General features: G+C 40.0%; 1 protein-coding gene and 2 non-coding genes across 6 annotated transcripts in view; all 3 read left to right on the top strand.

Moving 5' to 3' along the window:
• Nucleotides 1–12111, top strand: part of lrp4 (low density lipoprotein receptor-related protein 4) — a 561339-nt gene that overhangs the window by 104815 nt on the left and 444413 nt on the right. For 2 of the 4 annotated variants that reach the window (XM_051379474.1, XM_051379475.1), the window contains exon 38: nucleotides 1371–4679. The exons of 1 other annotated variant lie outside the window; for it this stretch is intronic. In XM_051379474.1, coding sequence (XP_051235434.1) covers nucleotides 1371–1712 — 342 coding nt within the window. In that variant the 3' untranslated portion in view covers nucleotides 1713–4679. Of the gene's footprint in view, nucleotides 1–1370; nucleotides 4680–12111 lie in introns of those variants that run through there. One more of the 4 variants, XM_051379476.1, reaches the window with a different exon arrangement.
• LOC127352336 (small nucleolar RNA SNORD67) lies at nucleotides 6450–6563 on the top strand. Its single transcript, XR_007881079.1, has one exon. It is a non-coding gene; the product is annotated as a small nucleolar RNA SNORD67 (small nucleolar RNA).
• LOC127352338 (small nucleolar RNA SNORD67) lies at nucleotides 7452–7564 on the top strand. The gene has a single exon (XR_007881080.1). It is a non-coding gene; the product is annotated as a small nucleolar RNA SNORD67 (small nucleolar RNA).

The following is a 12111-nucleotide window of genomic DNA, read 5'->3' as shown; positions in this document are numbered from 1 at the left end:
TCTTCTGCTGTTTTTTTTTTTTTTTGCTTAATTTTCTCTGTCTTTCACTGCATGCAACCTGCTTTCCAAAATTAATACTGTCTCTCTTCGGTGCAGTTTCAGAGCTCTGTGATCAGTCGCATGTCAGTGTTTATACTACTTATAAACAGTTTTTTTTGTAAACTGACATTTAAACAGGCCAGGAATCTAAATGGATGGATGGATGGATTTATGGTGCTACATGTTTTATCATTAAACAATATTATATTTTTCTCAAATGAATAGTGACGCCTTGAAATAACTATAAACATCTAGGAACAGAGTTGATAGCTGCTTTGTCAAAACTGTAATATAACTGAACTTTTCCCATAAACCCTGCTAGTTCCTGCTGTAGGTAAGAATAATTATAGAAGTTCAGAATGTCTGTTTTCTGTTTTATTTTATCATTATGAGTTTTGTATATAACTCTAAACCCATTGAACCAGATGTAAAGAACTCCTTTAAAATACAGAAAACTTTATTTCTGGACTGCTTGTAAAAAGAACAAGCAGCAGTTTCAGGTAAGCACACTGACACCGAGTGATGCGAGCCAAACTGCTTTGGGTCATTTTGCTGTTTCAGTAGTTGCGCCACGCTTACTGTATGTACTTTTTCATGCTGGAGATTAAGAAAACGGTGTCCAAATTATTCCTTCTACAAGAGACTGAATAATTTGGCTACGAGTGTTATACACAGCACTATAGCATAAGTCCATTTGCTCTAGAAAAATAATGCCATCTCCCTGTTTTTGTGCCATAAAGCAGTCCAATGAATTTCACTCCAAGGCTGATAGCCTGGTGTTTGGGTTTATTTGTAAATCTATACTTGTAGCACCTTAACCTAAATATGAAAAACTAACTGAAGCACAGCATTACTAAAAGGAGCCAACTTGCTGAGCATGGGTTGTGTTTCAAGGTGACATCTTCCTCTGGAGTGTTGTGCAGTTGGCCGCTGATTAATCCTTTAAGGGAAATCCACCTTTAACAGGTTGAAAATGCTGGTGATGTTTGTGTTGCCGATTTTAACATCAATAAATTGTAATTATTCTTTAAAAGGATGAAAGGGTTAAGAAAGAAAGAAAGAAAGAAAGAAAGAAAGAAAGAAAGAAAGAGAAAGAAAGAAAGAAATGTAGAAGAGTGCATGTAACAAAGAAATAAAGGAGAGCCAGGCCATCTGTCATACCTCAGTAGCTTGCTGTAAGTGAGCCTAACACTGAACACATTTCATTACAAACTGATTCCTAGAAAGTGTTTAGTTTAACAGATTGAAGAGTACTTGAGGGTGGATTTTCCCGTTAAACTGCTGATATAGAGGCCGTCCCTCTGACTAATTAATCCTGTCTCATTGTCCAGGGGGGAGTGGACGGAGGCTACACCAAGGAGAAGATCCGCATTGTGGAGGGCGTGTGTCTCCTGTCCAATGAGGAGCTTTACTGGGATGACCTAAAACAGATCAAGCCGTCTAGAGGCGGCCTGCACACCTGCATGCGCACAGACACCGTGTCCCTGCAGGCCAGCAGTGCTTCGCTAGACGATGGCGAGACGGAGCAGCTCCTCCAGGAGGAGGCGTCCGAATGCTCCTCCATAACCACCCTGACCCCTTCAGCCATCACCCCGCAGCGTCACGCCCAGCACAGCCTGCCCGACACCGGCTGGGCTTCCACGCGCAAGCCCTCCACCGAGAGCGAAGTGTGAGAGAGGCCCCCCTCCCCTCCCCGCCCTCCGTGCTTTATCTCAACCTCCATTACCTAATACACACATACACTCACACCTGTATTTATAGCTGGTACAGACACACAAAGAGAAATAGGTACAAATACAGTAACAGTTACGTACGTAGAGTACATATGGTACGATACATATGAACCCGGTTAGACAACTAAACTCCTATAAACACAACTCCTGTCTCTGAAACTGGGTCTCCGTCCTACTTGTGCCCACACACACACACGCAGTACAGTCCTCCAACAGTACCCTCAGTGCTAATGCCTTTAGGCAAAATGATAAACTAATGAGCATGCTGGAATAAGAAAGCAAAGGACCCCTGGGGAGGAAGTGAACAGAGAGACACAAGCGTTATCTGGAGCCTTTTTAAAGGATGCAGACTCTCAATGCGCTTCTCTGTGTGCAACTTCACCTTTATTTTTTGTGAATTTTTTTTTTTTGTTGTTGGACGAAGCTAAAATGACATACTCCCTGGACAATGTAACCACAATGCTCTCTCTAATGCCACTCATGTCTTTATGAACTCTATTTATGAACGTTTTTGTACTTGTGGAGTGGGTTTGCTGACTTTCTGAGAATGGTGAGAGTGTTGTGTTAGAACTTTGTGCAGCAGGACCCGGGTATTCAAGAGTTGTATTTATGACAGTGCCAAAGGGTGGGGCTTCACAAAGTCTCCATGCTTCTTTCTGCATTTACACTTCATTAGAAATGTATCTTAATTACGGGATGTTTATTTCGTTTGACTTTACCGACTTGCCCCCAACGGTGGGAGACCTCAGTGATGACACCACCTGCATCTGATTCCTTATTTTACAGCCTCCAACAGGTCAAGCAAGGACTTACTGTGGCTGGTACTGTCAGTTGGTTGCAGAAGTCTGTTCATCCTCGACAAAAGTACCCTGAAAGGAGCCTTTTGTTTTTTTTTGTTTTTTCCTTCAATCAACCATTGCTGATCCTCTGGCATAGCGGAGGAAGCCACGATGAAGTAACAGCCTAAGTGCCAAACATTTTGTTCTTTTTCCTCCTTCAGCTGTATATTTATTTTTCTCAGAGGTTTTAAAATGTTCGTGACATTCGTTTTACTTGGGTTTGGTCACCCAAATCACAGAAAAACATATTTTCTCAGACATGGGCTATTCAGCCATGCAGATAGTTGTGGTTTTATTTACCCAGGTGTTAGATATATGTCTCTGGGATTTCTTCTGCCCACAAACACTGGGGTTTTCTTTGGAACTACTTTCTCAATGTTACTCTGTCATTGAGTGTTTCTTTCATTGTTCCTGGGGTTTGCTATTCAGGTAAATGATTATCTACGACAGCACTTACTATTCGAATTTGAAGCTCTTTGATTTTACCGAGATCAACAGCAATTCTTTTTCAGAGATAAAAAAATTAATAAAATAACTCCCTTGAATTATTTTCATGTATTTTACATTATCATCACCAGTTCCCTTATCGTGCTGTCCACCCTCATTCTTTGCTAATGTTATCTCTCCAACATTTTAGCTGTAATCTCAGCTGTCTAAAAAACATAAATACGCCATTCTGTCCTCCCTGTCCATTCCCTCACACAACGGTCTTAGCCTTGTGTGAAAATGCGCTTTCTTTTAAAGGCTGCTACAAACAGAAATATTAAATATAAACAATGTTACATCGTTTTTGAAAAACAATTACCATCCCCATTTTAGCAAATTGACTATACTCAACAAAATAATGTTGAGAAGTGTTATCCTATAGGGTTAGATTCTTACATATGTGAGTCTCTACAGATGTCAATGTGATTTTGAATGAGTTCTTCTTACTTCTGGAGCATAATAACAAAAGTCCCAGCTTCACTGCGTCTCTCTATTGTATTGGGGTAGTGGCAAGTTTCAGAGGCAAATATATCAAAAACTTGGCAAATACAACCAAAAGTATCTGCGTGGCCAAACTCTGCTAGAGGTAAATGAGAACGTTTGTTCTTTTTGTAATTTGAGTTTCAATCCATCAACTCTAAATCTGTAATGCAAATGTGTACTCGCAGTGTGCGCACAGTATCTGCCACAGTACAGTATAACAAATGGGTAACTTAGGAACACTGTGCACGTCTGACCCCATCAGACAGTGAGGGTTATAGTTTAGAAATATATCACTGACAACGTACTGAAAAATGAATTTAATACAAGTAAAGATATTATGCATTGCTTTAACTTTAGAGTACCATTCTGTCTGTTGTTGAAATATGGTACAAGGAAATATTATATTGCTATATTGACAAATATATCGGTTAGACTTTACAGAACCATGTATTTTGAAGTATCTGCTACAAGCTCAGCAACTTGCTGATTTGCTGCTAGACGAAGCACTGAGGCCAATGAAAGAGGGTCTTGGCAGCTACATAACTACGGTCTCTGACGGTTGGTTGACAGTAGGCCTACAGAGCATCACAGCGACCCAGTAACCAATCATCCTGGCTCACAGTCCCTCCAACTCTGCTGCAGGAATGCTAAAACTGTACAGATTTTATCATGAGGATATAAGCAAACATTTCTGTTGAAGATATTGCATTGATTAAGTTGTATAGTCTTTTGTACAAAGGGATTTCATGACCGTTTTTAGACTTGTATTAATTTTACTCACTGGAGAAGAACTTTTTTTTTTTGTTTTGTTTTTGCTGGATTATTTTAACCACTGTGTTTCCAAGCCTTGTAAATGATAGGGAATATGCCAGTTATTTAATAGTGCTCTTTTATCTTATGAAATACTGGTCGCGTATAGCTGTTGTAAAGTTAACAAAAAGAGGTATTTATGATTTCTGTTTGGTTGTCACTTGATGTGTAAATATGAAAAGACTGTATATGTATTTCCATGGCAGTACTAACAAGCTGTGTTGTGTGATATAGTGAATTATCCCTTTGCTATCTTTTAATATAAAATTGCATTTGCATTTCAATGAAACTTTTGGCTCACTCGTGTATTTGCATAATTGCTCTTAGACGAATGCCTTCCTCATCAATGATCATATAGCAATGAAGGAAACTCAGATGTAACAATGGGAACAAAGATATAATCAGAATGAAGCCAAGTCATGTAACATAATTGTTTTTGTTGTTATTTAAAGAAATAATCAGTTTGGATCATGTCAGTTATAGGTATCACATAGTATATGATTGAGTTTGGCTGTAAGTCAGTTCACATTTCTATGAAGCTCAAAATCATACATTTGTCCTAGAGGGTTTCTGTTAAACATACATTACCCTCTGTTCTTAATCCAAATCAAGGGTCTAAGAATAAAGTGGAGTGAACACAACAGGTAGGTAGAGCAACAGAGGAGGCATCCCTCTTCCAGGGAAAACAGACAATAGTTGTAGAATATACAGAGCAGACAAAATAGCCGTAGTAGTAATAAAATTACAAAATAACAAAAAAATTGCAAAAAGCACATAACTTTTATTATCAAGTAAACATTCAGTGTCATAAGTTAAAGGGTTACAGTGTCTGGAGTGTGTAAGTGTGAGTCAGAGGAGAGGAGAACTTTCAGGTACCACAAAGACTGAAAGAGGACAGACTCCATAAAGGCCTTAAAATAACACAACACCATGAATCTTTGGAGAATTATTAGTGCATACCATATAGGGACACTGTTAATCCCAGACTACCACACCCAATCCATAAGCAGCTGGTGGTGTGTTCAATTGTGACATTAATGGCATATTAAGGATTTAGTATGTGGACCATTTTATACCAGTATCACTACGTGGAAACATCCATGGTAAAATCCGGTCAGATCTGGTGAGTAGTGGGTACCATACAATTCAGGGAGTTAAAGTTTAGGGTGAGCTACTGGGTATTTGTGCAAGAGTAGGAAATCAAGTGACAATATTGAAGATATACATTAAACAATAAAAAGTAAAGCAAAAGGATATAAACACATTTTTGAGTTGCTCTCAACCAAAATACCGCTTGCTTTCGTGTGTGCACGTGACGGGAATACGACTTCTCATTGGTGGTCCCACAAGAAAAAAAAAGTTCCATCTGTCCAATAAACGTGCAGCATCGTCAAGGCGATTGAGCCAATCAGCGATCAGCTTTCCAACAACGTTGTAGTTTAAAATGAGAAGAAAACGTGTCGGTTGGCTGTTAGCCGCGACGAGCAAGAAGAAAACACAAGAAAAAGGGTTATTAAGAGGTTAACCGACATACAGCTCCTCGTTCTGTGTAAGTTTTTACTCCGTGCTTTTGGTCGAACGTTTTATTTTAGGATTAACAGTGAAGCATTTGTGAGAAATGTCCGGTCAATAGTTAAGCTACGCCAAGTCAGCTAACGTTAGCTAGCTCGCTAATGTTGGCCTTTAGTTTGTTTTCAACGCTGAAGGAAAAAAAAAAATTAACGTTACTAAGTTAGTACACATCAATTCGGGTGTCTTTCACAGTCCCCATAGGCCAGTTTAAGTTTGGCTTTTGCACGACGAGTCGGGTAAATAGGATGGATCACGTTTTGCGCACATGGCTATGGCTAACCTGCTTGTTTCTCGTAACACGTCGTCCTAACGCAGCTATTATTGCAGCTAACCGTCGTGAGCTTCTTACGTTGCCGTGATATGAGATTGGACCAACAGCGACCCGTCGATCACAATGTGAACACAAGGTAAACACACACACCCGACCCCAGGCCTCCGGGATGCTACCGTGGCCTGTTATAGTGATAGGTAACGGAGGGGTGCGGGGTGTGAGAGTGATGAGTTGCACTGATCAGTCGGGGTGTGTGTTGCAGTGGCAACAGCACCTCGATCCGACCCAACCTGCGGACACACAATGTGCACAGGGGCCATCTGACTCAACCCTCAACCCTCTGTGAGTCTCTGCTCTGTGCAGACAAAGCATGAGATCAGTTTAAGTAACATCAGATTGAATACTGGTATTCAGAGAGAATACTGGTCTTCCACTGGTGCATTTTAGGTGACAGAGCAGATCTGAAATGACTTATTTGCTGTTTAGTTACTTTAGTTTTTGAGTGAGGAATCCTTTTGACGACTTCTGCTGTTCAACAACATTGTATATTGTTTTCAATCTGTATTAATCCCCCCCTTTCTCTTTCCTGTCCCTACTTAATGTAAGTCTAGCATCTGGAGATTGTGCTGTGGCTCCTGTTCCCTCCTTTAGGAAGACTATCAACTCACTGACCTGGAGGGCAGCTCCTTCCTTCCTCAAGGTTTGTTTCTGGATGCACTACTATCTAATTAATTCTTCTCATTTTGCCAAAGGGCTTTATTTTATTTTTATTTTTGTCACCCAGAGACGGTGCTTTTTATCCATAACATCTGCTACAAATAGTTAAAAATATCTATCATGTGACAACTTGTCTACAGTATAGCAAGTGACGATAGATAATAAAGTTAATTTTATTTATTTTGTTAATACATGTAACCAGAAAATACTGGTATCTGTACCTTTTCTTGTCAAAAGTCCATCCAACACTGCAAATCTGCAGAAGTAGATAATGAATGACTTTGTCCTGCGTGTTTGCAAGAAGTTTCATGTCGAACAACTGTTTTTTTTTGTTGTTGTTTTTTTTTAGTCCACTGGTCTAATTTGTGATTTTTCAGTTCTGGGAATGCTTTAGAAAAAGAAATGTGGTGACATGAATTCGGGAATACACAAATTGAAATGCCCTCACCATCCAAAACCTAGTCCTGCTGTACCTTGCAGCGTTTTAGAGAGCCACTGGGGTGTGACAGTGATGAGTTGCACTATTAGTCGGGTTGCTGATTGCAGTTGCACAGCGGACCTGTCCTGACAGCCTGTGGTGACACCCATTGTGCACAGGGGCCATCTGAGTCACCCCCCCCCCACACCTGACAGAGAAATAATGGCTTGCTGCATAAATGTTTTCTCTTGTCATTTCCTGACCTAAAAATTCTGTGTTTTTGTTCTGTGTTCCTTTCCCAGCCTGAAGATGGGAGAATATAAGGATTTTGGTTAAGCAGGATGTTCAGGCCATTGTGAACATGATGAACAAAACGCTTCCTGCCAGCAAACATTTTGCCTTTATAATGGGTGGAAGAACTCCAACCTGAGAGCTGGTAAGGACACGCAGACTAATTCAGTCAGCTTTTGTACTTTTATTGAGTGCAAATCTTTATCCCTTCCCATTTGTACTCTTTTGCGGATTATCTTATTTAAGAAGTCACAGCTCAAAGCTCTTAAACTCTTATCGCTGCCTGAATTTGAAGACTCCCCTACTGATTTCTGGCACTTAGAAATATATGCGACGCTAATACTTCAGTACTATTTCTAATGGGAGATCCTTGATAGTTTTATAAAATCTTTGTGTGGGAATTGGTTCTCTTAGCACTTTATGTATAGTGCAGTCTTGTCCCCAGTGGAGCATTCAACCAAAAACAAGGCTCCTCCCATTACACGTGTGAAAATGACCGGCTGTTAAGAGAATTGGCTACAGTCTTCTAAGATGGCAGCTCCACTTTTAATTTTTTAACCGTTTCTTACTGAGCACAGACACCAAAAACATTGACGCCTCTGAGTTGGGCCCACAGAGCATGAGCACTGAAGTCCTAATATGCAAAAAAAGATGAGAAATGTAGTAAAATGGCTGAACAGTTAACTTTTGGATGGTCTAACGGGTGAATGCAAAACCCCACAACAGTCCATATGGAGGTGGGCCGCAGTACATTTATCAATGCCAGATTTATCAACAAATTCTTGCATTTGTTGGCTGCGTTATCAGACAGACATGTGAAATGCAAATGAGAACTGAAACAGTGTTTCAGGTAGTTTGATGACAGAGATGCTAAGTCACCTCTTGGCAACTGAGGCAGCACAGGCTATGCTGTCTGTCCAGCACATTTGTTACATTTTGTATTTATGTACATTTCTATTTATTTAAAAGTTTCCATGAGCAGGCAGTCGCTCTGTTGGTCACTAATGACCCAGTTAAAACTTAGTCCGGCTGTGATCAGTGGCCCACTTGATAGTTGGACTGTTTTCTTTTTTGAAAACAAAAACTGCCCACGATAGCGGTTTCCCATTCCTATTTCCTATGTCCTGATTACTTCCTTAACTAAATCATTGGCTCTGCTTTTAAATTTCCCCTGTCCTCTTTCTGTCTCCCCTTCCTCTTTCTTTGTCCCTGCAGGCAGCCTCACGGCCAGAAAGTCCTGCCAGCCCCACAGCCGCAGCCACTGGTACAGCTGCAGGTCACAGCCAGAGTTCAGCCAGACCTCCACCTGCTGCACATATGGCCTGTCCTTGATCCCCGAGCTGCTGCAGGACAAGCCTGTATTGTCCCTACCCGATGCCGGTAAAAGCATTTTCAGTATGTGTGCTTGTACGAAAGGATTTTGAGGTGCTAAGACTATCTGTGAGGATATTTGTAACTGAAACGTTGGAACAGATTTTTCTTTTTTTTTTTTTTTCCTTCAGTGTACAAATTGAGCACATTGTGGTTTGTTAAATGACAAGCAATAACACCAGGAAGGTCGCATACAATGTCAAAGTAACCATCAGAAACATTGTTTGTTTTGTGTCTGCCTCAGTAATTGTTTGGGTTTTATTTTAGGCTACGTCTGCTCCCTTCTGCCCACCATGACCCAAATTCTGCCTCTCTAACACCAGCATGCAGGTTCTTGCACAGGTGAGGCCAGATTGCCTTTTGATCAATTTGATGTTTTCTTATTTATGGTTTTAAAAAAAAAAAGAAAGGAGGATGCATCTTTGATCATTGAACACTACTTTTACTTTGCAGATGGACGAGATGTTGCATCAAAACATCGTGACAACAGTGCTGCAGCTGCACATCATGTGCAACAAATATGATGACCATTGTGTACCTTGGGAAGACAACTTAAAGCTCTACAGCTGTAATGTGGCCTTACTGCTGGTGAGCAACACAGAAGTCCAGTGTTTGCTACATTTATCTTCAAATAACTGTTGGCCTTATTGTCATCGCCACAACAAACCTGGTCCAGACACACACCATAGTAAATATGCACAAACTTGCATATATTTGTAACAGTGTCCAACTGTTCAATAATCCCTTTGAGTCAGAAGTCACGTACATCACAGTAATGGCTTTTGCTGAGGCTGTTTGCAGAGGTGACTGGAATGGGTTGAGTGTCTGTATTCCTCTGCAGGGATTACAGTTTTTGTGATTGCCTTGCATCATCAGAGGCCACAGCTCATCTTAAATATCTGCATGTTCTGTTTTTTTTTTTTTTCCTTCCCCCAGCCTGCACTGGTCTCAGGCGTGATGTGTATGCATTTGTAGTGAGTAGTAGTAATAACGGCACTGTTTTAACACCTGTGCTAAGATTCTTTTCAAGGTAGTCTGAGAAAATCATCAAGATGAACATTAAGAAGATCATGATGGTCACCCACAACTTGACATAGCTACACACGGAGATATAGTTGGCCAAAGTATTAATTTACACTGGTACTTGCAGCAATACTGACCTTATTAAACAGAATGGCTATTAGGCACATTTGACTGAGTGATATCAATGATATCTTACTGTTTTTGGTCCCTTGATCTTCATATACTAAATGTGTATTCTTTGACACCCGATATTGAAGCCTGTTTGTCTTTTTACTAAATAAAATTTCAAATGAACATGTGTTTTCTATTATTAATCAGGGAATGCAACAAGATTATATTGGTACTTTTTTTTTTTTTATTATATGGATAAATTCTAGAGGCAAAGAGTTGCTGATTTTGTGGGATTTGTGTCCATATAGATTGAAATCTACTTAATTGTGCCATGTAATATAATTACAGTTTTTGATTAAAAGATGTGTTCAGTCTCCTTTCAGTACTGAGTAAAATGTGGACTGTGATATGATGTATGATCTGTTCACTGAGGTGTTATCTTTCAGTCCTGCTTTTCCTTTGTGCTTTACTTTTTTGTCTTTGTCTTCCTGCTGCAGTCGAGACAGCTGCACTCATTCACACCAGTGTCTGATTCAGGAACAAACGCTTCAATTTTCAATTCAAGTGAATTACATTTAGCTACATTGTTAAACCTTCTTATTTTGACTTAGTGGAACTAGAAATAGACTTCTGCAGCACAAAAGCTAATACAGCTTCAACACATTTGCAGTGAATTCTGGGAGCAATCAGCAGACCAGTTGGAGAAAAAGCAAACGGACCAAAAATAAAAACCGTGGGTGCTTTCTGAGACTCCAGTAAAAGTCTGGTTATTCTGTGTGAACTACAGGAAAGGAGATCTCTCAACCCAGTTAAATGAGCAGCTGCGGTATTCGAATGGACAACCTGTTGGCTACCCATCTCTGCTGTACAATAGGATTTAAACCACCAGGTGGCAGTTGTACATCAGTGGTTCCTCCAGCCTGGACATATGCTCGTGGCCTGGTGCCCGGTGCTCTCTGTCACAGGTGTGTTATAAAGCAACACATTTCACTGGATTTATTCTGTTACAGAAACACATGAGTTCCTGGAGGCTCCACACAAACACTGATCACTCCAGCAGGAGCTCAAGTCCCAACTGTGATGAAAACCTTAGTCTCTCAGGCAAATTAACACAAACATCTTTGAGTCTCTAATTCTTTCAGCAAACTCAAAACATCCCTGTTTTAAATTTTCAGATTTTTCTCACACATGCTTAACCACCAAAGTTAAGAAGTTATCTGGCCAAATCCTGTTTGCTAAGAAAATTCATTTTTCCATGAATATACCAAGGTAACCCAGAGGTTGTCTGGGATAATGCATGGAAACAAAGATCTGTGCAGACAGGTTTGACTGAAGCACTCACAAATCATCTCTATATTACATTGTTTTGATCTAAATGTGTAAGAATGTACTCCAGCTCCATTACAACACTTGATTGAATGAATCACCTTTAGTCAGACCTTTATATAACTATAAATGGTATAAAATACAGCTTTACGCAATCAAATATAGTAATCACAGTAATTCAATTATCACCTCTTAGAAATAAAATGAATACAAAGTTCAGACTTTCAAGAGTATTCAACATACTTGAGACTTATGCCTATAGTGAATTTAGATTGAGTTTTGCCCAAATTCAACACAATCCCTTTGAGTTAACGTGACATAATACATGCCAGTGTTACACACGCCTATGTGTTCAGGTGGTGTACGACTTCACCATTCTTGTTCATTGTGCAGCCTGTGTGCTGAAAAGTATAATCCTCAGATAGTTCAAGGATTTTTCTCTATTCTTTCCTTTGTTCATACCTTTTTCATTGGCTGTTGTCAGTCAGTACTCATAGACCCACACTGAATGGAGAGTGCTAAAGATCATCTCTAACTTTACAGAATATATTCCTACCTGTGTGACAGTTCTGCCCGCAGACAGCAGCAACATTTCCTTTTGACCTCAAAGGTCTGAGCGCT

Source organism: Dicentrarchus labrax, unplaced genomic scaffold, assembly GCF_905237075.1.
Source record: "Dicentrarchus labrax unplaced genomic scaffold, dlabrax2021, whole genome shotgun sequence".
Lineage (NCBI taxonomy): Eukaryota > Metazoa > Chordata > Actinopteri > Moronidae > Dicentrarchus > Dicentrarchus labrax.
The sequence above is the reverse complement of the archived record's forward strand: the minus strand, read 5'-3'. Positions and strand labels throughout refer to the sequence as shown.